This window comes from Athene cunicularia (assembly GCF_003259725.1).
Source record: "Athene cunicularia isolate RWA chromosome 1 unlocalized genomic scaffold, athCun1 chr1_part2, whole genome shotgun sequence".
NCBI lineage: Eukaryota > Metazoa > Chordata > Aves > Strigiformes > Strigidae > Athene > Athene cunicularia.
The window spans coordinates 46,219,297-46,244,427 of NW_020799092.1; the positions used below are offsets into that span (position 1 = coordinate 46,219,297).

Below are 25,131 nucleotides of genomic sequence, written 5' to 3' on the forward strand. Positions count from 1 at the left end.
ACAATTCTATTTAAAGCTCTTCAACACAGTAGAGTGCAATACCACCTCCATGTGTAAGAACCATCATTTATATTTTTCTTAATGATTAGTCAAAATAATAATGTCATAAAGAGATCCAATGGGCAGAATCTGACAGCAGAAATTTTGAAAAAGAAAACTGGTACAAATGTTTAACGATGAAAGTGATTAATCATTTGAATAGCTTATGCAAGAATGTGGTAGATTTTCTGTCAACTGAAGCCACTACATCAATAAATTTTTCCAGCAGACACGCTTTAATTCATCCACAAGTTATGGAAATCAGCGCAGGATTATTAGGTAAAGTTCCATCATCCCTGTCATCCAGAAAAACACACAGTCAAAACAATCCCTTTTTAGATTTCAATTTCTATGACTCGCAGACATTTTCTGGGCTGTGGCACTGTAGTTAGCTGAATCTAAACTCAGGCAGAACCAAGATTATGCCTCCTAAAGAGACAGTGTCCCCCTCAGCATCAGGAATCAGACTAAATTGTGGTTTTGAGGTCCTTCAGGACTCCTCAGTAACACTGAGTCTGTAAGTAGCAACTGATGAGAAAACCCCACAAAAAATGAAACATAAAACACTGCACATAGACTTGGTCACAGTGATCCATGCATTTGTAACCTCCAGGCTGAATTACTGCAATCCTCCCTGTGTGGGAAGGAAAACCACACATGTTGGGTTCCCCCAGCAGCAAGCAGAAAAGGGGGGACATCTAATGGCCGGCCCAGGACACTCTGCACTCATCTGCGGTCCTGCCTGTTAGGCTGAGATCCCTTTGCCAAAATAACACATTTTGGAGAGAGCCTGCCCTAATTAATATCCCAAAGGACTGGCCCTCATTACCTGTGAAACTGTCTCTTTCTCCATCTGGCTGAAGCAAGCAAGTTATAAAGGAAGGATTGAAAGGAGGAAATTCCTCCATAAAGCTAGCACCTCCGACCACTCCAATGGACCCACAGGGAACAGTAAGCCTACTGATAGTTGGCTTGGCCTCACCCCTCCTCAACATCTGCAGGGATATGTGAACTGGAAGGGGTTTTGTGCATGCCAGAGCAATTCACTCATCCACTGAGAACTTCCCAAATTACTACAACCTCTTTATGTCCAGCTGCGAACACCAGGAGTGCACAGACCCATGCAATGCTCCTCCAAGGCATCCCATTACAACCTGTGTGTTGAAAGGCAGACAGGGCTCTTCCACAGACAACATTCAGCTGCTCCCCTCCATTCCTGCACTGAAGGGTTTTCCAAACAGTTGGATCAGGGGTTTTAAGCTGAGCACAATAAAGGTCCTGAACTACACAATGTCAAACCGTTAGTTACTTATTCGCCAGTGCTGACTCCAAGCTGCAGGGCATGAAAACCTTTGCAGAAAGTAATGTACCCTGTTTGCACCGTCATGACTTCATCCTCTTCCATCTGCCCCAATGCACAGAGGAAAATAATAATGCATTTAAATTTAACTCTCTCTTGTACACCAAAAGATATTCTTCCTGCCCTATTAAACAAAGAGCTGTACTGTACACTAATCCCACTGGAAAAAGGGAACAACCACAGCTGTGAGTATGACTAATAACTGACCCAGACTGTTACAGATGGCAAACAAATTGTCTCAGAAAAATCTGTGAAGTTAGCTCTTTTTCAGGCTGCTACTGTATATATGAAAGTAAAATTCTATTGAGAAAGAAACAGAGAGTTCTACTTACTGATACAAGAAATAAGATCATTAAATCTTTCCTTAGGAAAGACAGGATTTTCCAGCCCTCGGAAATAGAGCTTCAGTACTCCAGCAACTGAGTTAATGTCATGGTTACTTTGGTCATCTGCCAAAGGATTTTCACCTTAAAAAGTAAATAAAGTGAATGAAACACACATGCAGCAGCATTTTTGCATGCATCATTCTTATAAGTGAGTGACATTTTCTGGGTTTTTTGTTTTCAGTATGTGGGAGGTGGCAATACAAGCATTCAAGTAAGATAATAAACACCGATTTAGAAATCCCAGGCTGTGATTAAACTAAAACCAGCAGTCTAAATAAAGCTTCCTTTAAATTACACAACCTACTGATCTCTTAGGTCCTGAACTTCCAACTAGGTATTTATGGACATGTTGTGATTTACAGTTAGTAAAATAAAAAAGCCAAATTTTCTTAATTGAATAGAGTTTCTCAGACTATTCCTTGGGAGCTTACATAAGGCAAATTGAGGTAGTTGAATTGGAAATTTGTCTTCATTCTGAAAACTTAAAACATTTAGGAATATGTGCAACGATTTTGTGAAAACACTGTATAGTAACTGAAACCCTAACTAAAACCTCAGCCATGAGTGAACCACGTGTAATTTTAAAGACTTAATCTTTATTTTGAACCACTTTAAAATGTATGTATCCTCCAGAATAACACTACCTAGGATAAGCAGTTAACAATAAGGCAGCTAGAGAATAGGAGGATGTGGCTTCACTTAGCAAGTAAAACCAGCTACTTCATGTATCTTGTCAAAGATGAGATCAGTTTTAACAAGGTATGTAACTAATCCTGGGGAGAAAAAATCCTGTGCATATTTTTTCATGCTTTTAGTCACAAATCTTATTGCTCCAAGAGTTTTCTCATTAGCAGATGATCTGAAAAAGTTTTTTTTGGAAATTAAAAAAAAAACAAACCAGTTTTAAGACCCAAGAATAGAGAATGTAATATGTAAAAAAATTTGTAACTAGTATTGTTTTCACACAATTAGGGTATTGCTGGATCCTGGCTCTCCTAGCAGAGCAATCCTAGGCTGGGTATTGCATGCCGCTCATGTTTAAAAAGCTGTTTTCACTTCCTGGTATCTCTCCCATGATTCCTCATCTGAGGCTGAAGTTTCTTTCAGGAATGAAAACAATGGTTGAAAATGGAACAACCCTTTCACAGCCTGTATGCTCATTGATCGTGATGCCACTTTGGCAGAGGGACCAGAAAGTTGAGCACTTGTATTCCAGAAGATCAAGTAACAGGGTTCTCAAATTGCATTAAGTAGTCTCTTGAATCTAATTAAAACCCATAATCTTTTCTTTCTGAGGATCTTTAAAATAAAATCTAGACAGACTATTATTTGCAGTTTATCATTAACAAAAGACTGAAGTTTACAGTTGATTCAGGAGTCATATGCCTTGTCTAAACAAAATGAAAAACAATCTCAAGCTCCTAGGACATAACAGGGGAAAAACATGTACATGTAATCATAATACTTCATCTTAAGCATATGACTGTGCAGTACACAAAGAGTATACAAACTGCTTAACCCAAGAAAGTAATTACAATTTAAAAGATTTTAAAACGTCAGATATTAGGGTGCTCCAATAAATGAAAATGCAATTACCTCTCTCAAATGAATTTTTAATATCATTGACTTCCACCTGGGAACCAGACACTCTAAAAATTCCCTGATGCTGAAGACCTGCAGCAAAGATGGGAGACAGTGGTGAGAAATGAATCTAGTTTTTAAAATACTTCTAAACTCTATTTTAAAAACAAAGCTGTGGTGGTAAATGCATTATGCAGAAGATACACAAAAAAGTCAGCACAATAATGAAATGACATAGTATGTTTCAGAGTTTACCGTATAAATTGATAAATCTGATACAGCTTTCCACTATGAGAGGAATGACTTGTCCTGAATCCTGGAAAAACAAGAGCATAAAGAGTGAACTGCAGATTGAAAAGAGGAAACCTCCGGACTCTGGACTGAATGTGAAAATGCATTTTCTTGGTCAATCCAGATGGACATACAGTGCTGGCAAAAAAACACATAAGAAAAGAATATTTCTAACAGAGTTCTCTCCCCATTTAGGGAGGGAGGGAAAGGAACAGGTCAAAAGAAAGGATTATGCTTCTTCAGTAAAATAACTGGATCATGAAATTCAGACTTCATTCTCTACCTCTGCCACTGTATCTGGCTAACACTGTATGTGACATCTAAGCTCATGCATATTTTAGGGTTTTGAAGCAAAATGAGTTAAAGCAGTGAATTTTCCTTTTAAAAAGTTTGCTATTAAGAACAATCATTCATGATGAAGATGATCCCTCTGCATCCATTTAACTTACCTTTCTTTTCCTGATGGAGAAAATCCTACATGGACCTAATTACATAGGACCTAACTCCCTGAGGTGAGGGTTTTTTGGTGACAAATGTTGATCGCAGAGTTGTCAAGGCCTTTACTGGACCTGCTGGATTATCAGAAATGTTCTTGGAGAAGAGCCACCAAATGGCATTGCATGAGGTACCAGGTGTCTCTCTCCTGACCTGAGAGCACTCCTATGTGCTCTGCTGATTTTGCGTGTCCTGACATAGAGCAAGTTGATGGCCTGGCACGTTGTTTCAGGTTGCTCTAACTAGCTGCAATACACTGGGTGGTTAACTGCAGCCACTTTGAGCTGAGCATGTGGTTCAGCTGCCTCTTCTGTAGCCACAAACGTATTGGGAAAGGGAGGTCACAGCCTACACCTCCTTGCCTGCAACTAGCACAGCTCAGGAATAAAGCTCCTGGTCTCAGCCACGATACAGCAGCAGGTCTATAGCCACATCTTCAGTAAAGTAGAGGTGTTTTAATAAATGAGAATAAACGCTTGTGATGGGAGGGAGAGAAGATGATTATACACTAATTTTCAGTGAGTTATTTGGTTTTTTCTTTTAAACTGCTGATTTTCCAAAAGAACTGTCACAGTCCTTTATCTGTGTGTTTTGGCACTTTAAAAAATGGATGTTCTCCCCCAAGCACATTAAGGACTACAAGTCATCAAATATCTATTAAAGACACAAATCATATGATTAAAAATGATTTGGAAAAGTTGGTGCTTACGCTGAAAAAAATTACTGTTTCATAAATAATAGTTACCTTTGAAATTCTTGTCTTGAAAGCTGTAATTTTTCTTTCCATATGAATTTCAAATATGTGAGCACTCAGAGAACTAACTAATTCATTTGAAAGTTTAATATAAAACCAGTCTGTACTATAAACCCATTAATTCAAAAGCACCCTGTAACTCAGAATACATGTTTCCTGTGACAAACTAGTCCTTAATTTTCATACTAAATAACACTAATGGGAATTTTATGAATTAAGTCCAAGTAGAAAAAAAGTCAACTACTAAAAAAAGTTTGAAAAATAACACAGAGTGAAGCAATGAAACAATGCACTTACTGCAGTAACCTAACCCCTGATCTTTTGTGTACTCCATGATGTTTTAGTGGGACTTAAAAAGACTGTACCACTAATTATGCTACTTAAATTGTGGTTTATCTGTCTTTTAATTTAAAGCCTAGCAAAGACTGGCTAGCCAAGAATCAGTAATGTCTGGATGAGCTTTTTTCTGTTTGAGCTGTGTTAAGATTCAATAACAGCTGAATAAAAAAACCCCCATGGAACAGGTCAGCTGCTAAACCCAGGAATACTGTCATCTTCACCAACACTGAGCAGCCTGGCTCTCAAAAAAAGCAGAGTATTAGAAAACATGCACAACATGCACCCGTATCTCCTGTTAGTATACTGGTTCATGCAAAGAATCTAAAGCCTCAGAAAAGATAGTGTTTGCAGTAAGAAATTTAAAAAAAAAAAATTACTTTCATACCTGGTTTTGGAGAATCCGTTCAGAACCACACACAACTTTGTAGTTAAGTAATTCCCTGAAATAATCTAAACTAGCACCTTTGGATTTTGGATCTGACAGGGAGATAATTTGAAGTAACAATCTGCGTTGATCAAATGTCAAGAACAGTGACCCCACCGTTGCTGTGAATTTAATCTGATGTGTGTACTCAGTGAATGTATGTTTGGGACTAATTACCATTTCTTATGATGCAAAAATGTAAAAAGCCTTTTGGTGCAACACTGTTTTTCACTAGGTGTAAGCCTTTTGTGCCTGTCAAAATGACTCACTCCTATCAGGAATGACATGGTCTTTGGGCATGGATGTTTTCCTTAGGTTAGCTGCCACACTGGCAAATCTGTCACAAGGCTACCAGACTTCTTTTCCTTTTTTTTTTTGGAAAGACTAACTATGTAGGACTCTCCACTTGCAAAAGTAAGCCTGTCACCCACCTTGTCATGTAACTAACCCTCTTTTCTGTGAGGGAATATAATGGATTATCATTTCTCCTGATTTGCTCTGTGCTTCTCTAATCCAGGGGCTTTTGTTGTGGGAGTTCCTGCTTCTTTGCTTACTTTCATCCTTGAGAAAGAAACTGTTCATGATATTAATCTCTTGCATCATGTGATAATTTCCTGAAAGTCTTTGCACCTCACAGCCTGCATGAAAATATTAGTTGTACTGAAGGTGGCTGAATGCTTGATTCAAAGACAGGTAAACTGGTATGGTGCCACGGAGCACAAAATTTTGTTCTGCAAAATATTTGCCACTCGGTATGTTGCAGAGGAAGGAAAACAAAATCCCTGTAACATTCAAGCCCAGTTCACAGAGCTTGCAGTTAGGAATGTAATTCACTGCATTTATAAATATTTTGTTACATATTTTCTGAAGACTTCTTTCCCTTAGATCTGTCAGCTAGTATCCAGAGGCACTAATTGACTGTGATGGGCAGGTACTTATTAATGAATAAGGAAAAATCCATCATTTAAGACTACAAGCACTACAGAATTGTGCTCTGGTTCAGTTTTGCCTGCTGTACTCATACACTCATTTCTTAATGCAAACTTCTCCCTCCAGGTCTTTGAAAAAACTAATTTTGAGCCAGGCGTGAATGCAACCCGAGAGTGAGGCAGAGATGCTTCTCTTGTCACCAGAACGATACCTGATGTCTTGTGTGAGAGTTCCTTCGGCCTCGGCTAGAAGCATTATTAGAAATAAAAGTATGAAAAAGAAGAAGATAGTAAATACAGCAAAGATACAAGATTCAGAATAGCGGTGAACACAATTTCACACAATATAATAAATTCCTAAAGTCATAGGAAATCAAAAGCTGGATATCAAACCCAGGGTAGTACTGCTTCTCCACAGATTTGACTACTGAATGTAATGAAAATGGCAAGCAGGAAATAGTGCTGAGTCGTGGGATACACCACTATATCCTATCCTCTACATGATGCTAAGTTTCCTAATAAAACCAGGCTGCCAATACTGTCCGTACTTGATTAACAAAATCGTAGGGAGGCTAACGTGAGAAATTAATCCCCCTCTTTCTCTCTGACTTCAGGAAATATTATATTGATCAACTGGGAAAGAAAAGAGCCCCAGGACAGACTTAAACATAATGATCTGCCTCAGCTCATGTGAGGTAGTGACCATTATAGTAAGAAGTGTTGAGATCAGCCACTGGGGTGGCTGGTGCCAGTACCTTGATGAATGACTCCAAATCACCATTAAACAACTTAGCACTACACTGTGATCGGGGTCTGGGCTTCCTGTGTTTCTGGGGCTTAGGGGGAAGATTTGGAGGCCTAAGGGAAGGGAATATGATTACTGAGCAACGTAGAATTAAGTCACACAATAAAATGAAACGTCTGTAAGCTCATGGCAAAACAACAGAACATTGTAAAGGGAGAAATAAACACAGTACTTATCAAATAAAGACTTTCCATCAAATTTAAGTGTAACAGGGATTAAAAAGTGAAGAAGTCTCCCATTAAAAAACACATTACTTATGGATAAATATTGACATTCTTATGGATAAATATTGACACCTTTATTTTACATATACATTTATTCAAAACACAGAACAATCAGAATGGCCTTTTTTGTTGTGGTCATGCATGAAATGTGCAGCAACCACTGGAATTCATCCTGCCAGCTGCAGTAGAACACAGGTCACTGGAAGCACCTCTTATCAAGCAGAAAAGTTGCTTTGTGCTGGAGAAGCTTCAAATGCAAATTAAAGCTGCTCAGCACACTCCTAAGGTGCTTCAAAACCAAGTTGAATGCATTTTCAACTAGAGCTGGGAAGGTTAAACAGCTTTAGCCTTCCTCATCCAACCACCAAAATCTTCACACAAGAAAAGAAACACCTTGCAAATTAGCTAAAGGAATTAATATCATCGACGCGAAACAAATAAACAAAAGCAGCATAATGAAAAAAAAAAAGGAAGAACACAGAGAACTTTGGTCTGCACAATGTTTAGCTAGTGTGTTACACATGATGACTACAACCAAAAGAGATTTCAGGAAATAAATATTGTTCTCTAGGTCACAATATATTCCGTGAATGTCAGGGCATGCTACATGCCAACAGCTTTCCTAGTTCCCCCACACCAGCACTCTAATGTTTCTATAGGTTTTTCAGGAATTAGCAAAAAATCTAATGTTTTGGAAACAGTGAGAAACAACAATGCATAGAACACTAAGTGGTGGGACTTCGGTCTGTCTGGGTACTACCTGCTATTTTAAACTCATCTTTAAAGATATCTTCTTTGCTTCTACATTTAATTTTGACCTTGAAGAACATTTTTGTTTGCATTTCTTACAGCCTGGAAACTTAACTGAACCCTGGGGCAATAGGCAGGTCTCAGCTGGAACAGGGGAACTGGTGCTGAGGAATGGACAGTCAAGCCCCACTCTCTGAATTTAAGTGACCAGCTGTAAGAAAATAGGTAAGATGGCTTCAGTCTGCTCCCCCACTTTACTAAGGTACAATCATTGCCTAAATCCATCATATTCTTTCAGCTGCTTACACAGGAGGGAATTGAGGATGATGTGAGCCTGATGAGTCACCTGCTTTGGAGTCAAGAAAGAATGTTTTTCTCATTAGACATAATCTTGCTGACCTCCATGCATTTCTGGTAGCACTGGGGGGCAGAGTTAAAGGCCCAGACCTCAGAATTAATGTCAGCAACCAGGAAGAATGCTCTGATTTATTACTGCTTTTCAACTGGGGTTGTATAAGGAAAGAAGGTGAATAAATCCATTTACAGAGTTAAAATGGACCACGGAGTGGTCAGTGAAAGGTTGGTTTGAAGTCTGCAGAGATGTTCCCAGGAATATGGGTGCCAGGCAAAAGAAATGATACAAAACCAAGTGATCCAGCAAAGGCAAAGGCAGATCCAAATTGCTGATCTGGGAGGGAAGACTTTTTTTTTTTTTTTTTTTTTTTTGAGTGGTGGTCCAGGAAGTAAAATGGAGAAAGAGAAGACATTGAGCAAGTATGTATGGCATGGAAAGGGAAGGGAAGAGTGAGACCAGGAAAGCTGGGCTGGATGTTCCTGCCGTCACCAGGATGGGAAGGGTGGCACCCATAGCGGCGATACACACAAGTGGCAGCTGCAAATACGAACAGTTGCCATTGCCTCCCACAGTTGGATACCCTGGGGGCTGCAGAGCTCCTTTGTGTTTATGTCTGGAGGCATCATTGCAGGTGTGGCATTACACAACTGAAAAGGTATGTACTCCACAAAGAGGGGAGACCTAACTGCATCCCTTCTCTTCAGTGAACATACAGACCCATTTAAGTATCAAACACATGGATGCTGGGGGAGACAGATATTCCTGTCCAGAGCTAGGTGATCAAAGATGCAGCCTGTCTTCTAAATTCATCTCTGTATCAGGTTCTTCTGAACTGTATATTCTGACCAAGTGAATTACAAACCATGAGAGGCAAAGTATCTTTAGCAACTGAAAAAGAATTATTTTCTAGCACCAAAAAGCCCCCTGCTACTTCCAAATCTGATATGTGATTCACAGATATTTTTAAGGGTCTTCCAGCTTGTCCTATCCTTGACACTGACCTAAGCAGCTCTCAAGAATGAGGAAGATGAACAGCCTGGTCCTTTACCCATCAGCATGCAGAAACAGAAACGCTAAATGTTAAAACACACAGGGCCTGTACACAATTTATGTAACAATGTCATATAACCTTGAAAACTTGTTATAAAATTTGTAATTTCTAACATTTTATTACATTTGTAAGTCTAAATCAAATAAAATCAAAATATCTTACCTTGTTGTCATGTATTCAGCCCTGTGACCTAGAAAAGTTTAATAAACAGGAAACAATCACTTACAGGTTTTAGGTAATTTTTTTTGTATCTAAATTACACTTGGCAAATCACTTTTAACCTTTACTTTCATGTTACCAGCAAAAGATATACAATTATACAACAAACAGGGCAGTGCAGTTATCTACCATCTCCACGGTTACATTTAAAACACAAACACAACTCACGTTATGGAACAATTTTTTAAGAAGCCTGTCTGTAGATTAAAGAATCACTAGATACTGTAAATAATTTGAAGTAAAACTCCAAACAATGTATCTTGTTTGTGCTCATGTGTTTTAGTGGCTAAATCAATATGGAAATAGAGCTGCACGAAGATTAGATTATATCTCCCCTTGTGCCTAAACCCTCTTCAGTGCTGACAATATACAGTTCTAGACACCAATGTCTTGCTATTGAAAGAATCCTTCCTCTCTTTTGTCTGTGTATTGCAAGAAAAAAATACAATGCTACCACTGGGAAAGACCACAGCGAAATGCGGAGAATTTGCAGAAAGGTTTCTGGGTAACCTCTGCAGAAGAACAGACCAGTAAGTCAGGTATGTGCACCATGTCAACTCATGATAATGCAAAGCAAAATAATGAAAGAGTATGAAGGTCATGGTATGATAAATTCCAACCAGCTCAGTTTTCCAAAAGGGAGATTGTACCCTATTAATTTATTAGAATTCTTTGTATATGTCAATAAAATACTGGATAAAGGAGAATCAGTTGAATTAATTTACTTAAACATTCAAAGGCCCCTGATAAGTTTCTTCACAAGAGATGACTAAAGCAACAAAGCAGCCATGGATTGAGTGGCAAAATATTCTCATTGATCAAAAACTAGTGAAGAAAAGGGAAACTGAGTGGAATTAAATGGTCTTTTTTCATCATGACAAAAGTGTAACGGTCATCTACTCAAGCCTCCCCATTAGGACCATTTATGTAATACATAATGCATTTATGAATGTCTTGGGGAGATCACAGTACCTAAGGAGGCAGAATATTGTGCAGATGACTGAAATACTTTTGTATCAAGTCCTAACAAAACTGTGAAACCCTTCAGCAGAGGAACAGGACACAAATGAAATCCAGTATTAACAGGTTCAAGTAAGATATTAGGGAAGAAAGAATTAAATACCTATGCAGGTAACTAAACTACAGATAATTATACTGACTCTGAAAATCACTGAGCATCACTTAGGCTAGGTATAAGTACACCCCTCAAATTAAAAGTGACACCAAAAGAAAACCAGTGATATGCAAAACCTAATATTATGTGTCAATGACCAGGTGCACCTGAAACACTGCACAGTACTGAAAACCCTAATCTGAAAATATACTTTGCAATACCAGAAGAGTGGGGATCCTCAAAAGGTGGTACAAAGAACAAGCTCTGGGAAAAATCTCTGGCATTAATAAGGCATGTAAAGATTGTTGGCATCTATTTTAGAGAACTGAAAAAGAGGGATGAAAGAAGAGTATGTAAAATAACCTGTGACAGAAAAAGGGTAAGCCAGGGACTTCTCCCTACACATGTAACCAAGTTCATTGAGACCAAGAATCCCAATAATAAATCCTATTAAAACAAAAGATGTTATAAATCCTGAGTCTGGGCAATTTTAAACACATCTCAGATATTTAACAGATTAGGGAAAAAACTACCTGGGACACAGGGGCAATATTTTTTACAACCGCTTATTCTCTTTCTTGCGTTGTTCATTCAATAGATGAGCCTTGGGTCAGAATTAATATGCATGTCAGTGTGCTTCCTATGTTTAGTAACAATGTCATTTGAGTATTTCTCATTTATTCTTCCAAATTTGTAGATGCAGACTCAGCACAGAGCACATCATCTATCTCCCTTGTGCAGATCATGGATATGTATCTGCTGTGTCCATAAACAGCAACAGACTGTAGTAGGCAGGTGATGAACCGGGACAGAAGTCAAACGCTGTCAGTGTTGTGGACACCAGACTGGAATCTGGATTTATTCAGCCTACATCCTTACACTGTACAGGTTTGAATAAAAGCAAGAGATGGTGCCAAGGGAAAACTTGCAGTTGAGACAAACCTCTCCCTCTTCCCCCATTCTCCTCCGCATTACTTAACACAGCACCCTGTATTATTTGTCTTCTGTGTTGCTGAAATTGATGCTGCCAGAAAAGGCAGCTTGAGTGGATCAGGGGAGAAGTTCACTTCCTACAAAATCTTTTCTATACTAACTACAGCACAAATGTTCTTGATTCCGTTGTAATTCTACCCTTTCAACAATCTCCATCCAAGAAAAGCACAGAATCCAGGTCCTCCTGCCCAGGCATGTGCACTGTAATGAAGCACATGCCTCAACAGAAGGGGGTACTTGGGAACTTTTTAACCTGCAAGAATGATGCCTTTTTCTCCCAAGTATCAGCTTTGAATGGGATGTATACATTTGGGGTACTATTTGTATGTACTACGCTATGATGATGCAAAAACTATATGCAAAAACACTGTGGGCCACACAGATTAACTATTTGGGGATTACAGCTGGTGGGTCGAAGGGAACTCCTCAGACAAAATGGTCCAAGCATGTCTGAGCATGGCAGAAAGGCCCAGAGCCTGATAGCAATTTATCACTTAGGTCACACTGCTGAGTTTGGATTTCCTTTCATACAGTTCTTTCCTTGTTTCTTTCCAACATGCATTAGTAAAAGATTCTGTTGCCTTTTATAGTTCTCCCTTCAGTGGACGATCATGCATTTTACTGGGCTTCCAAATAACAAACATTCACTTTCTTTTTTTCAAATACATTTTCTGTGAACTTTTGGAGGAAGATTTTCCTCTTTTTTTGACTAACATCAGGTGCACATTGTTCTGTGTGAATAAACTGTTCAATGCAAGCATTCTAGAAAAAATCGTATTAAATGAAAACTTCCATGAGAAAGAACATAATGTAGTTAGTTGTCTAAAACCAGCTACCATCTTCTACAGTCCAGCCTTGCAAGAAAACGCTGTTTATTTCCTACTGCAATCTCAGTCACTCCCTGGACAGGGGCTTTGTTTGGGTCATAGACACTGAACTGTTAACAGCTCTTAAGGCATCTCCACAACTGGATTTGTGGATTTGGGCAATCATATTAAAACCAAGAAGAGATCTGATTAGGAACCGATATTTGGCAGTAAAAAGAAAATAAATTGACACATCCTTTAGAGACACTCTTCTGAGAACAAGTTTCCTTTCTTGAGTCTGAACTCTGAATCATAGTCTTTAATCTTCAGGAGAGGATTTGTACTCTTTGCAGTGCAATTCACTTCCTCTCAAGTCTGTAACACTCCATGTGGCTAGTCATCAAGGCTTGCAGTGTGATTTTCTTTTTCCCATTGATGCATGAAGAAGTGCCTGTTGGGAGAGCTGGTAAGAGGTGGGCTGGAGCTGTGCATAGTGCCTGATTCACTACTGCCCTAATTCAGCTTTACTTCATTTGATCACGGACACCTGCTGTCTTGGTTTATATTTTAAGATGCATTTTTAAAAACTGTGGACTGTTCAGGACAACAGATAATTTTCCGATATCATAATTTGTAATGCAATAATTTTATATGCAATAATGACAATCAGCAGGTATAGAGCTATTCATTAAGTTCTCACTCATTCCAGTTCACAATATGCAAATACTTTGTAGAAACTCAACATTAAACTAAGTCTATAAGAATCTTGCTACTGACATCAGTGGGGTCAGGATTTCACCTTTTACCTTTCATGAATGCTCCACTGAGTTTTTAGGCTGCAAGAAGGACATTCATGTCCATGTATCAGAAATATTGCACTAGTGAGTCCATTGTAAGAGATGAATCTTGGATAATTTTGTATGATTAAAAAATATCACTTTCTCTCAACTCTTAGAAAAACCTCAAGTCAACAGAAATCATTAGGAAGTAGAAACAGTACATTCAAAACAGCTCTTAAATCACTCTCCACTGACTGTGTCAGCTCTCCTTTCAGACATGAGATTTTTCATTCAACAGTTCCATTTCCAAATATAGTCACTTGTCTAAATGTCTGCACAGGGGAAATAAATATCCGTTGAAGAAATAAAATCAATTTATAGTGCATACTCTTGCCACTGCACCAAAACTATGAGTGGTAAAAATCAAATCTATGCTTACCGGACAGCTAAGCTTTAAGTTTTGTAATTTTTTCCTGCATATCTTTTGGCATTTTAGTGGGTTCATTGTATAGTCTGAAAATCACTTTTCAGTTTATTGTGTGATATTTACCTTCTCCGAGTGTCCTCTGCAGTAAGTCATGTTTTGCTTGAAGTTTTGTGATGAGGTTACTACCTTCCAGATATTCTCTGAATTTCTGTAGAGATGCAGATCAATCTATTACTATGTATAGCACATAAACTCCAGGAACTTCTGCGTAATTTTTACTTCAGGTGTTTGGTCTGTATCACATGAATGAGGAAGCAAGCAACATACCATGAAATAGAATTGCTCTGTTTCCTGCTGGTTAGCTCTTCTTTTTGCAATGCTAGGCTTGCTCAGGTATGTCTCAGAGACTGTTGACTTCACAGACTCCGTTGAGCGACTGTGCTGGAAACACTCTGACACATCATAGTCTTCAATGGTGACCATATCTTGTATTGTCTGCAGGGTAGCCTCGGTTGTTTTCTTAACCTGGTGTTTAAAAAGCACAATTTGCCAAATGAAAGATAAATATATATATCAGAACAGTTTAGAGGGGAAGCTCTTTACTCAAAATAATTCTCTGTCACACTCCCCCAAACAAACTGGTGTGTTTAGGTTACTGTATCAGATAACTATGTAACAGAAAAATGACATGATTGGGTTTCCTATCTAGTTCTCTGCTTTACCATGGTCCAATCCACAAACATGGACGTACTCATTTGTTGCTGTATAGCACCCTCAAGCATTTGTTTTCTGAAATTAGAATAGAAACGTGACATGATTTGATTATGGTCCCTAATCTGAAATGCAATACAGATGATACGCTGCTCTGAAGGGTCAACTCTCATAAGTGTGGTCAACGTGATAAGATTGAATATGTACACCCAAGGATCTGGCTGCCAGAACAACATAGTCTTCCAAGATAAAAATCTGTTACACTATTCTTCAGAGTGCTATGGTAAGGAGCACAGTGATGTTTAGACTGCAGAAGTAGAATACACAGATGAAGGAGGGGGCTGGAGAAATAATGATTTACACCAGCCCCACAGTACTTCCTATGAGCGACGGAGCACCATTGCTTATAGTGAAAACCAGGGCATGGAGGCTGTGGAACAGGGGAGGCAGTGTTTCCACAATGCAGTAAAGTAACAGGCAAGATTCACAAAGATGTGATTTACCTCCCAGTTCTGCTTCAGAAGTCTCTAGTAGAGTCCGCTTAACCAAATCATGCACATTCTACACTCATCTCCAGTGTAGGCAAATATCTCTTCCGTGCCTGACAACATGATGTCTCCCCCTATGCCCTTGTGCTTCTCTTTACTGAAAGAAATAATCTTTCTTCTTCCTTTTTTGTCTTTGTTATCTTGAGATACTTTCTAAATTCAAGCGGGTTTTTTTAAAGACTACTGTACATGTTTCTTCGACATTAACAGTTTGTTCTAGGCATTCAGGCACATAATATAGAAGAGAAAAGATGGAACCCTGAAAACTTATCAGTAAAGTACACCAAGAAATTAAATTATCCCTATGTTTTAAATTAGGAACAGATTCTCTTTTAAACTGAGGGCCTTTAACACTGCCTTAAATGATATAAAAGTGCAATTTATACCCACTGGGAGGCCTCTCTCTGATGCCAGAGTAGGGGAAAAAGAACAGCATAGCTTTTCTGTATTTTACAAAAAAACACATTTTATTTTACCAGGTGAACTATTCCCATTGCAGGCATTCAGTACTTGTGTTTATAAATAGCTGTAGCTGAGAGCGTAAGAGATTTTGACTCAGCTACCATGAAAGACCATCTAAAATCCTTTCTACTACAGAGGTAGGAATTTAGGGACTGGAGAGAGGGTGGTTGCACAATAAACAGAATCACAGAATCATCTAGGTTGGAAAGGACCTTGAAGATCATCTAGTCCAACTGTTAACCTAACACTGACAGTTCCCAACTACACCATATCGCTCAGCGCTAAATCGACCTGACTCTTAAACACCTCCAGGGATGGGGACTCCACCACTTCCCTGGGCAGCCCATTCCAACGCCCAACAACAAGTTCTGTAAAGAAATGCTTCCTAATATCTAGTCTAAACCTTCCCTGTGCAACTTGAAGCCATTACCTCTTGTCCTATCACTTATTACTTGGTTAAAGAGGCTCATCCCCAGATCTCTGCAACCTCCTTCCTTTCAGGTAGCTGTAGAGGGCGATGAGGTCTCCCCTCAGCCTCCTCTTCTCCAGACTAAACACCCCCAGTTCCCTCAGCCGCTCCCATTACGACCTGTGCTCCAGACCCTGCACCAGCTCCGTTGCCCTTCTCTGGACACGCTCGAGTCATTCAATGGCCTTTTTGTAGTGAGGGGCCCAAAACTGAACACAGGAATCGAGGGGCGGCCTCACCAGTGCCGAGGACAGGGGTAAGATCCCTTCCCTGTCCCTGCTGGCCACGCTATTGCTGACACAAGCCAGGATGCCATTGGCCTTCTTGGCCCCCTGGGCACACTGGTGGCTCCTGTTCAGTCGGCTGTCGATCACACCCCCCAGGTCCCTCCCTCTCTGACTGGCAGAGAAATTAGCCTTTGTGGACATAGATCTTACCTCCTCATTTTCAATTTTGAGTGTGGCCAATCGTGACTGTAGTTGCTGATACCTAAGCATAAGCTCTGCTTGCACAGGTTGCTGGGCAGTGACCTGACAAACCTAACAAAGAATCAGAAAGAGCTGTAAGATGCAAGGAATTAAAGAAAACAGTTAACAGTCTTTGGTTGCTCTCCTTAAAACTAGGTGAACTCCTGCCAAAGCTATTAAAACTTAATAAAAAGCAGACAATAAAATTAGTCCATCTAAATTTAAAGTATTTATGTGTTACAAGGTGTGGAACCCTGTACCGCCTCTTATGACTACAGAGCACAGCCTTGCTGTATTGGCTGCTTTGCGTTGCTTCTCTATCACACAGAAATGCAACCCTGGAGTTACCTTCAGATAAAATATGTACACAGGTGATTCTGCATTTTGCTTTGCTACCTCCCTTTGGTCTATCAGAACAGGGCACAGCTGGGGTACCCTGTATGCTTGAAATCTCCAGATGATAAAATGGGGAGGAAGAAGGGGAAAAGGCTGCATTTCAGCATGCATAATTTGGAGCAGCTCTACAGCTGCTCTCAAATAGCACCCACAAGGTCTGTCATGGGTGAGGCAAGTAGTGAAGATATAAAGCCAGTTCTTATACCTGTGCTGGGCTGAGCACAGGCTGGCCAGCAAATTCACAACAGTGTCATTGTGGGTAATAAAGAGTATAATAACACACAACATTTTTTTTCTTGAGAACTCTGAAGAAACTCAGAACAGTGCTGCCAGTTTTGCAAAATGTTATTGCTGATCCACTTGCTTTTGGGTAACAATTAACAGTTTTTACCAATCTCTTTGTAAAAGGGAATAAATTCTTTGTCTTGGTATATAGGAACAGAAACATCCACTGTGGGGATACTGGTCAGTATACTGACCTCATCACCCATATGAGACTGGAACTCAAATTTCATTGGTGGACAAAAAGCGGTGGGGTACATCTCCATGAATCTCTGCTTGTCACTTCGTGGCTCCAAACTGTCAACTGCATTTTCAATGATGTCTAAGCCCTCATGCCTGGAAGTTTCAAGGTTATACTCTGCAGAAAGATACGTTCTTAGGGCTCTGTTCAGACTAGCATGGTATCCAAGGTCACAACACTAAAAACACAATAAAAGGAAAAGAAAACAAATTAAAAAGGCGGAACACCAGCCAAAATCAGAACCCACAAATTATCTGTCCTGAAACTCTTCCGTCTTTCAAGTATTTAACAAATTATCTTCTAAATTAAAATACAATACTGGAGTCAAGACAAGATGCATTTAGTATCCTCATTCTGTTGCAGAGATTAAAGGACGATCTTAGAAAAGAGATCAAGTGTATGTGTATGGCAGTATCTTTGCATTTGTTTATCAGATACAGATATGCAGTCACTATATTTACACAGAAAAAGGCTGGAACTCCACACACAAATGGGCTTTTTAGTATTACTGTCATATGTAAGCCTCGGATCATCTATTTAAACCCACCCTGACATAAGTCTCCCCTCTAAGTCAATACCAGCACCAAAATGCAAATGAAGAAATTCCTGCTCACCATGTCTGTGCCCAAACAAAAAAACCCCACAACTGCCTCTAGCATTGGTGATGCATCTAAGACACTTTTTGATGCAACAAGAATGGTTTAACAACCCTTCCCCTGATAGTGAAAACGTATTTACTGTAAACACCTTATTTCCCATGCTTAGACAGAGCCAGCAATGTACATCATGTTACTAAATGCAGAAAGTCGTAATTCATGTCTTTTTTTTCTAGGGGTGAGAATAACACTGGAATGTAATTGAAACCTAATTGGTAGAACATAAAGTTGCATTTGTTCTTGAATTTTAAACATCCTCAGTTTGTATTATTCATGACTGGTTAATATTTTAGAGGAACAGCTGAATATATTTTTAAAATGTTATAGCAGTAACATATCAAGTGATCATTTCCTTATTTTTTTCCCCACATTACACAATATACAATATCCTCAGCTTCTGCTCAGTGAGCTTCCAGGTAATGGCAGATGTATCACAAACCTCTCTGTCACTCCAATAGTGGCACATCAGTCTGCTAACAGTTGCATACAAAGCAGCGTTCTTTACCCAAACAGGAGAGATTGGTCCCAGTCAGACACTGATGCCTGGCTAGGGCAGTCAGGGAGCACACTGCTTTAGGGCATCCCTCAGGCCTCCACCACCCGTCCTGGGTGCCCACCCGAAGTTTAAAATCATCCTTCCCTGCAGGACTTGCAAGTAAGCAATGCAGTTGGGTGAAGAAGCAATTTGAAGGTTTACTGTAAACTATGTTTATATGCGTACCTCCCTCATAGCTGTTACAAACCCTTAGAACTCACAGGATCATGCTCCCTTCCCTTTCCTATTACGCTTTTGAAAAAGGAGAGAAAAAGAGAGGGAGAGAGACAGACAGATGCACACACTGCATGGGAAAGTGTTTTCAATGTTCACCATACCTAAACCTGTGTGTAGAAGAGAAAGTCCTAACGCTTTGTTTTAGTAACGATGTTTGTTTGTAACAAGTGTTTGCACTTAGTGATCCAACTGCTCTCTGAAATCTAACAACAGAGGCTGTTTTATTCACAACAAAAAAGACTAAGCTTTCAGTCCTAGTGAGTACACCAGGTACTTACTGCAGATGGGACAGTGACTCTCCAAAAACCAGTTGCTGAACCATTTAAGGAAAAAGGAAAAAAGATGTCATGTTCAATCAAACACACCTAGGTTAACCTCTCTCTTTTGCATTTATAGAATGGAAAATTGTGTTATACTTACTAAAACAGCCACTCAACTTTTATACTAAAGCACATCCATATTTCAAAGACTAAAAAATACTGTTTCTAAAAGGAAAAGTCTCTTGGTGTTTTTCTCTTGTTCTGTGTCAAATCAGATCTCATATTTAATTCACTGTCTTGGATGAAAAAGACAGACTGAAAGTGCTGATAAGAAAGTGGATCGGGACAGCTGTTTTATTTATGTGCATTAGTTTCAGAGAGACCTCATGGAAGATTAAACAGAGAGGAAATGAGAAATAGAGGGCAATGCCAGGTTTAGCATGGCCAGCTATACATGTGTTATAAAACTACAGGCATCTAGAGCTTGAATTTCAGCTCTAGAGGATTAATCTGAGTATTAATAGAAAGCTTATTGATTTTCAATTAGAGTTGTGGTGGTTTCTGAAGCAGCTTTTTTGCAAGTTGGAACATCCTTTATGCTGTGACAGTACTAAGGACTTTATTGTTTAACCCTTAATCTACTTAGAAACTATTGCCGTGGTCATCTTTTGGAGGTGATGGAAGCTTAAGAGGGTAACAAGTATGGCTTTCCAGCCAAGAAGGATTCTTCAAGTGAAGCAGAATATCCTGCCAGACTAAGGCATTTACTTGCAATGCCAATGCCAGCAGAGCAAACAGGAACTAAATCCAGAACCTGAACTAATGTCTTATCGCCAATGGCTCTTTGAATGGAATTTAAAATGCCTGAATTTGGAATTTTGCTTCAATGATTTAAGTAAAAACAGAATTTGTATAAGTAAAGTTATTTTTTAAAAAGCAAAATAAACACTTATTAGACATCACAACTCTTACTTCTGCCAGACTCTAGTTCACTTTCTCCAAAATTTGGAGACAAAGATAATTTTAACTGGGGAATGGCTCTGTTACAATATCAACTCATGGCTACTTGGAAAGAAGAGTACCTTTTTAATCTGCTAGTACTAGTGATGGTTCAGAGAGTTGTATATAATGGAGATGGCACTTCTGGTATTTGTTCATTACTAAGACTAAAACTTTAAGGTACTGTCACTAAACTGCTGCCCCACCAAATCCTGTTTGACAAGGCTTGGAATAAAAATCACCAACCTTTCTTGGTGTTGCAAAAAAGTACATATGTACTCACATGCACACTCATACACATGCATGTACACACGGTTTTCAGGAAAAATCTGTAGAGTTGTAGAAAGATGTGTAAAGTTCAAGCAAGCAACTACACTGTTAGTCAAAATATATATGAATCTTTGAGGTTCACTATCAGCACACCAAGGCTACAGCCTGGATGATATCAATCTATGGGCTGGAGAGATGAGATGTCAGTTCATATAGTAAGACACGAAGATGAGAAATGAGAGAATGAAGTAATAGACTATGAGTTTTATTGCATTTCTGGATTCATAAAGACTTGGCTGGGCAAAGTGGAGGGAGATGAGTGATGCATTTGGGATATGTGTGAAAAATTAATTTTGTAATTTGCATTTCATTCTTATTTGGAATTAAATCTGAAGGAGTCTCAAGAGCATTTACTGTCTTTATTGTACCCCAGAGTATATTTAGGCTTGAACAAAACAAACTGCAGTGCTTAGCACAGAGCTTCAACCAAAGAAGCAAGCTGCTCTTCATTTCATTTCAGGAATAATAATAAAAAATTCTAATGCCAGTGGAAGAGGAATTCATTACAAAAGGCTTAACCTCTGAATAAGTCACTTTCTAACCATCCTGCAACACAGACATCAATATTCAAATCAAAGGGATCTGGCTGTACATATCATATTTATGAGAACTTATGTAACAAAGCTTGTGAGCTGCACACACTCTACCCTAGTTTTAAACTTGGTTCTATGAATGATTAAGAACCTTTACAGAATATATTACATTCATAATAGCTAAATGTTCCCTAACTTCTTAACCATCCAAAGCATGCAGACTGCAATTAGAGATTCGGAAACACTACTCTAAGAAAGACCAACACATGAATATTTTATTTATTCCAGCAGCAGAACTACAGTCAAATTGTTCTGATCACTATTTCCTAGCATTTATCTTCAGACCATATGACTGCATGATGTCTGAAAAAAGGTCCCTACCTTCCTCGAAAATCCAGATAAATCTAATAAACTCAATTATACGGAAATCTTCAAGTGTATGAGTAGTAGTAGCCATATGGACAGATGTTGGTACTAACAGTCAGATTAGCAGGGATGTGTATGCTGTTGCTCCTCTGAAACCCACAATCTTAAAAAAAAAGTTTCTGCATACTAGGTAAATCTTATTTAATTTAGCTAAAAAGTAATCGTTACAACTTTTTACATGATACAAATAAAGAAAAAAGCTAATCCTGTCCTCCACTTGAACTAGATCCTACTATATAGTCAGCAGACAAGAATTATTCAACAGAAAATTCAAATTCCTCTAGTACAATACACAAAGGACAGAAATACACTATGCAGATCAAATCCTGTTTATCACCCTACTTCTTTGAAAATGTTGGTCCGAACCCTCAGCTCACTAAACGCATTAAAATATCCAGCTAAGACTGCAGCAATATTTTTATCTTGCTTTTATCTCAAGAGCTTAAGATGAACAGCACATCATCATTTTAAGTCAGAAGCCCTGATCTTTGTTAATGAAATGAAGGTGTTGAATAGTTCAGACCAAGTTCAGCTGAGGAACTGCAATTTAGGATTTTCCATATGACCCTCATAAATGGAAAATGCATTGGAATCCAAACAAAAAAAGGAACCTTTTTTTTTTAAAAAAAAAAATTTTTTTTTTTTTGGTAAAAAAAAATAAGTCCCACAACCCTCCCCAACCTTGTTATTAAAAATTTATTGAACAGCTCACTGCATTCCTTCATATATTTATCCCACTTTTAATCAGATACACTTTTCAGTAATGTAGGAAAACTTTCAGTTTCATTTATGGGCAACACCAACAGCTCTGGGACACCTAAACCCCTTCCATGTTAACTGGAATTCAGACACAGAGGAGAGGTAATCCCCTTCTGTACAGGTAAAGAGAGAGTTCAGGGAACCACAGAAAGTCATGCAGGCAGATGGGGACAATATAGACAGGGCAAAGAATGAAATTGCCACCACTGCTCTGAAAACTCTGAATTGTACCATGACATTAATAGATTTACAGAATGAGATAGTCTGGACTGTTGCAACATACGGCCAGTGGGAAGCATGTTTCACATTCCAATGATATAACCCCCAAATCGTGCCAAGACTCTTGCATTTACAAAAAGCATTTCCTTTGTCAAGTAGCAAATACTCTTGTCTAGATACCAATGCTTTCACAGCATATTCTTATTAAATACAAATGTCTGAAAGACACTTCATTTAAACAAACTCAGAACTGGATTAAATTGTATCTGAAACAAATTCTGGTTGCACATGTTTACAGCCTACTCTACAAAACAGTGATGCAAAGGGCAGCTAGACTTTCCATTTAAATTCCTTAGGGAAGAGTAATTTCTACAGACATTTTGTTAAAAGAATGCTATTGTCTACATTGGTCCACAGCTTGGAAAAGTACCACAGAAAGTAGGTTATCATTTTCCTGCATTACTAAATACTGTAGAATGGATACTTCTGTTAAAAACTAGCAGTTAGAAATCTCTAGCCTTCATGGTCGTGTAAATATATTTACATACACTAACTCCAAAGAGTGTTGTCATTGTATATGTATGCACAGAGAGCTTCACTTCTCCTCCCCTTGAATTCTTTGTGAAGCTCTAGGCCTGTGGTTCCACCCCTCAGCTGTCACTGCTATGGCAACCTCTGTGGACATCAATGAAATGGGTAAGAATCAGGTGCATTTTCCAACTTGAGAAAGTTTTGACCAAGTAAAAACACACACTGGAGACATTCACTGGGAAATGTGAGCTCAGAAAGAGAAGGCTGGAGAAACAAAATCAGCATCTTCCCAACCTCCGAAGGGTGGGGGTGCTAGGAACAGAGGGAAAGGGACCTTTCCTTCCTTCCAGCAGCCAGGAAGAACTCATAAAGTTCACATCAGACATGACCTAACTAGAAGCTAAAATCCATCATACTTTAAGTAGTATCAGGAAAATCATCCATTAGGTAGGGACAACTTCTCACTTGGGTGGTACCCTAGCAGATATGCTGCTTATTCTTAGTTTTCCACCCTGATCAACTTACTTATTGGGATCCTGATAAATGTTTTCATTGCCTTGGGAGGTCAGGTGGGTGGAGCAGGACATGAAGGTGCATGGGTGTAGATTAGACAGGGACAATATATACCAGAATAAACCAGAAGAAACCAGAAAAGAGAAGACATGCAACAGTGAGAGAAGAAAGTTGATCCGGAAAAGGAAAAAGTTATAACAAAATCAGGCAATATTTTATAAATTACAGAAAAACAGAAATGTCAAAGAAAATAAACTTTTAAAAACATACAATAAAACACATACATGCAGATATTTTAGACCATTCATCTCAAGGCATTTTTCTATCAAGCTTTGCTTCTCCAGACAGTAGAAATGAGAAATATTTGTCAAATGCTGCATTAAGTTATACTATATTACAAACCAAAGCTTAGCTGGCTTATCTTTGTGATGAACATCCCACCAGAAATGACTGTATGTGAATGGTATTTACTACTGTAAATAACAAATGTTATTGTTGCAGCAAAAAGCATTTCATATGGGCCACAGAGATGTACTCACTGACTTATTTAAAGCTACATTGCTAGTGAATGAATATTCCTGAATTTGAGTTTGCAAATTTTCTTTATCAAATATGTGGTCAGCTTATGAAGAGAGTGGGACATGACAAGAGTGTGGGATCCTCCCTCCATATCATCTAAAAATGTCAATAATACAGGTTATGGAGACCAAATCCTAGTACAAGTCAACATCAGTGTGCAAGCTCATTCTCCTAGGATGTTCTCACAGGAATAACTAATGAAAATCAGTAACAATTCTGTTGACAGTACAGAGTACAGGATTGATTTTGTCTGTTCTGCAAACTACATGAAGTAAGAATAAAAAGCAGTGTATATTTGATTCAATGACTAAATGAATGAAACTAAATGATTTTGAAACATGGAGGAAATGTCTTCTTTAGAGTTAAAATACCATTATTAGATGCTCACTTAAGAAGCTTATCTTGTAAAAAACATTTGTACCCCAGAAATCCTTTTATAGCACAAAATTGAAATGTCTGCCTTTTTTGTGTTATTCCTGTCATATTTTCTCTTGCCACATGGGGAGAAAACATAATGTTCTAACTTTAAAAGAATGGGTTCAGCATCTTATTGGTACTTTATTTTGTGAAATATAAAGCTGAATGGAAAAATCTGCTGATTATACCATACAATATTATAAATGATAAGCATACTCTAGGCAACTCATATTACTAATGTATTCCTTTGAATGAACAGAATAAACAAAAAACCAAATGTGCCAATACTTACATCGATTAAATCCGAAAGGTCATGAATATAATACTTGAAAACAGAAGCATTGGTTGCTTCGAGGGTGAGCAGGTATTCATTACGGGCCTTAATAGATTTCAGTTTGTTTTCAGAATATTTTGCTTGACGCTAGGAAAAAGATAGTATA

The 25,131-nt window shown here is 38.6% G+C and overlaps 1 protein-coding gene across 2 annotated transcripts in view; it reads right to left on the minus strand.

Annotated features, from left to right (window-relative positions):
* Positions 1–25,131, minus strand: part of SRGAP1 (SLIT-ROBO Rho GTPase activating protein 1) — a 75,888-nt gene that overhangs the window by 26,273 nt on the left and 24,484 nt on the right. The window contains exons 5-14 of one of the 2 annotated variants that reach the window (XM_026863704.1): positions 24,984–25,112; positions 17,654–17,875; positions 16,749–16,850; positions 14,449–14,646; positions 14,245–14,329; positions 9,946–9,973; positions 6,811–6,844; positions 3,622–3,682; positions 3,382–3,459; positions 1,732–1,866 (exon numbers count right to left, since the gene is read on the minus strand). In XM_026863704.1, coding sequence (XP_026719505.1) covers positions 1,732–1,866; positions 3,382–3,459; positions 3,622–3,682; positions 6,811–6,844; positions 9,946–9,973; positions 14,245–14,329; positions 14,449–14,646; positions 16,749–16,850; positions 17,654–17,875; positions 24,984–25,112 — 1,072 coding nt within the window. Of the gene's footprint in view, positions 1–1,731; positions 1,867–3,381; positions 3,460–3,621; positions 3,683–6,810; positions 6,845–7,353; positions 7,457–9,945; positions 9,974–14,244; positions 14,330–14,448; positions 14,647–16,748; positions 16,851–17,653; positions 17,876–24,983; positions 25,113–25,131 lie in introns of both variants that reach the window. The other variant, XM_026863693.1, reaches the window with a different exon arrangement.